Below are 3,141 nucleotides of genomic sequence, written 5' to 3' on the forward strand. Positions count from 1 at the left end.
AGACTCAAAGCACTCGTCAAACCTACTGAAAAGATTGAATTATTTATTTCCTCTGGGGACTCCTGTAACCATTCATTTTTAATGGAGTCTAATTAAGAGTTCCCCAACGGGTTTTACTTTTGTAAATATTTTAGATGAGCTGGCGTTTCTAGGCAAATCCTCCAGACCAAAAAAAAAAAAAAAAAAAAAAACCAAAACAAAACAAACAAAAAAAAACGGAGAAAAAGCACAACAAGCCGAGGCGGAGACGTGATTCCCTTCGTTCCCCGTCGGCCGAGGGAAAGCAGCCGGGCGGAGAGGCAACAAGTGGCCGCGGCTCGCAGAGCGGCAGCTCCGGCAGCGCTGCGAGGCTTCCCCGGCGCCCGAGTCCCGCTTCACTTTAGAGAAAATCAAATCCAAAGAGCGCATCCTCCCTCTCCCGCCCCCCAAAATACAGCCCGGCGCGGCGGCCGCAGAAACGCGGCCAGAAAAGCTCCTGGAGCGGGCGGTGGGGCCGCGAGTGCGGCGGGAGCCCCGGGATGGGCTCGGCCCAGCCCCGCTCCGCGCTCCCCGCAGCCGCGGAGGGACCCGCACAAACCGCCCGGACACCGCCGACGTGCCTGATATAAAATTTATTGATCTCTCTTCGTTTGGAAGAAGGAAGCAAACGAGGACTAGGAACAGGGAAGGAGTATTTCGATGACTTTTTTTTTTTTTTTTTTTTTTTTTTTGGAAGGAATCCGGTAACAAAACTAAAACGTTTCTTCATCCGATATGTCAAAACATGGTTCACAGTAAAATTCACAAACCCATTTACATAAGTTTACAGCTTAAGAAAAACCAAGACACACAACTTACTATAAATAAAAGAAATGCGTTTGCGACCCGCACAGCTCTGCTCTCTCCCACCTCCCCCTTTTCAAGGAATAAAACCTCAAAGTTAAAAAGTCGTGAAAGCTACAGATTGTGGATAGAAACCAAGCGAGGGTCGGTAACAAAACACTTAATAAACCACAACGATTATGTGAACAACCGAGTTTAAAAACAAAAGCCCGCGGTTTTTGTTTATGTCATTGCAACGCTAGAAATCAAACTGGAAGATGCAAGATTTTTAAAAAAACTTTCAAGCGAATAAAACAGTGCCCAACCTAGTCGAAACCAGGAAAGGAGTTGCCGTGGTTTGAAAACTTCACAGCGGCTTCTAGGAGGCAGGAGTTGTGCTCTATTAAAATAACAACTTGCTCAAATATTATTTCTTGTACAAAAAAAAAAAAAAAAAAAAGACACAACTAACGGATTTCCTTTTTAAAATTTCTCCAGAGTTAGTATTAAGTCTGCTAAGCCGAGCAACACTGCCGTACGTCCCGGTGTAGTCAGGGAGCGGTGGTGGGGTTAGGGATTAAGACGGGGAGCCGTCCGGAGCAGCCAAGTTTATATGTGAGTTAGTGGTACGGTACCATTCACGCCAGTCCCGGCACTCTGGTAGTGCTGGTGGACGCTGTGTAACCTGCTGCCCTGCAGGGCGGAAGGGTCTGTGGCATCCCCCCCGGGGGGCAGGTACATGCTGATCATATCCCGCAGGTCTCCCAGGCAGGCCCTCTGCGAGTGGGAAGTGATGGCCGGAGGCGGCGAGCTGGGCTCGGATTTCACCACGGAGCCCATGGAGCCCAGGCTCATGGCCGTGGAGGGCTGCTGGCCGTAGGCGGCGGGGGACATGCTGTAGGTGGAAGCGGCGTTCATGTAGGTCTGGGCCGTGGACATCATGGGGCTGTACTGCAGGCCCGTCATGTCGTAGCGGTGCATCTGCTGCAGCTGCGGGCTGTTCATGCCCGGGTGCTGGCTGTAGCCCAGCTGGTCTTGCATCAGTGAGTAAGCCCCGTTGGTCCAGCCGTTCATGTGGGCATAAGTGTCAATCCTCTGCCCCACCCCGACGGGGCTGCTCACCGCGTTGCCCCCCCCCGGGGCCAGCAGATTGCCGGGCAGCGAGTATTTGTCCTTCTTCAGCAAAGTCTTGGTCTTCCTCCGGGGCCGGTATTTGTAATCCGGATACTCCTTCATGTGCACGGCCCGCAGCCGCTTGGCCTCGTCGATGAAGGGCCGCTTCTCGGCGTCGCTCAGCAGCTTCCAGTCGGCCCCGAGGCGCTTGCTGATCTCCGAGTTGTGCATCTTGGGGTTCTCCTGGGCCATCTTCCTCCGCTGCCCGCGCGACCACACCATGAAGGCGTTCATGGGGCGCTTCACCCGGTCCTGGTCCGATCCCGCTCCTGCTCCGTTACCGGCCCCGCCGCCTCCGCCGCCTTTGCCGGTGTTCCCCGGAGCGGAGTTGCCCCCGGTGCTGCCCGGCGTGGGCTGCGGCGCCTTAATCTCCGTCTCCAGCATGCTGTACATGGCCGGGGCCGGCAAAAGGTGCGCCAGGGCGGCGGCGGGCAGGCGGGCACCGAGAGGGGAGAGGAAGTTAAAAAAAAAAAAAGAAAAAAAAAAGAAAGAGAAAACCTGCCTGGGCGGCTGCCGCGGAAGAAGGAGGAAGTTTTTGTGCCTGGCAGAAAGCGCTGCTCCCCGAGGTGCCGGCGGTGGCGGAGCCGCTGCAGAGCGGCTCCCGCGGGCAGCACCAGGCGATGCGCACACGGATCGCGGGGGTCCGTGATTGACGGGCTATAAATGAGGGGGCGGTGGCCAATCAGCGAGCGGTTCCCGACAGCCCCACGCCGGGAACTGACCGGCCGGGGGGGCGGGCGGAGGGACCCGGGCTCGGGGATGCCGCGGCCGCGGGTGCCGGACCCCTCCCGCCGCGTCCCGCGGCCCCCGGGCCCTGCACCTGCCCCCGGCTCCGAGCGGCGGCCGGGGCAGAGCGGCTCCCGCAGCTGCGGCCGTGCCGCGGGGGAAGGAGCGGGCCGGGGGTGCCCTGCGGGGCCGCGGGGAGGAGGAGCGGGGCGGAGCGCTGCGTTGCGAGCGGGAGCTGCGCGTTTGCCGGGCACAAAGAGGTTTGGGACTCCCGGGCGGATGCACAGCCCCGTGCCAAGCTCGGAGAGGCTGCCTGGAGACGGAGAGAGCCCGCGCTGCACGGACGCCCCCCCGGAGCGGATGAAGGGGCGGGGGAAGGACGGACGGGCTAAACTCTTGCACTCCTGAGCTGTCGCCTAGGGGAGAATCTACATTACCACG

At 58.2% G+C, this 3,141-nt stretch overlaps 1 protein-coding gene across 1 annotated transcript; it reads right to left on the reverse strand.

Annotated features, from left to right (window-relative positions):
* Nucleotides 1–667: 667 nt before the first annotated feature.
* Nucleotides 668–2,626, reverse strand: LOC125333485 (transcription factor SOX-3-like). The gene has a single exon (XM_048319393.1). It carries the CDS (start codon nucleotides 2,365–2,367, stop codon nucleotides 1,411–1,413), a length of 957 nt encoding a protein of 318 aa, XP_048175350.1. The 5' UTR covers nucleotides 2,368–2,626; the 3' UTR covers nucleotides 668–1,410.
* Nucleotides 2,627–3,141: the final 515 nt, after the last annotated feature.

Source organism: Corvus hawaiiensis, chromosome 14, assembly GCF_020740725.1.
Source record: "Corvus hawaiiensis isolate bCorHaw1 chromosome 14, bCorHaw1.pri.cur, whole genome shotgun sequence".
Taxonomy (NCBI): Eukaryota; Metazoa; Chordata; class Aves; order Passeriformes; family Corvidae; genus Corvus; species Corvus hawaiiensis.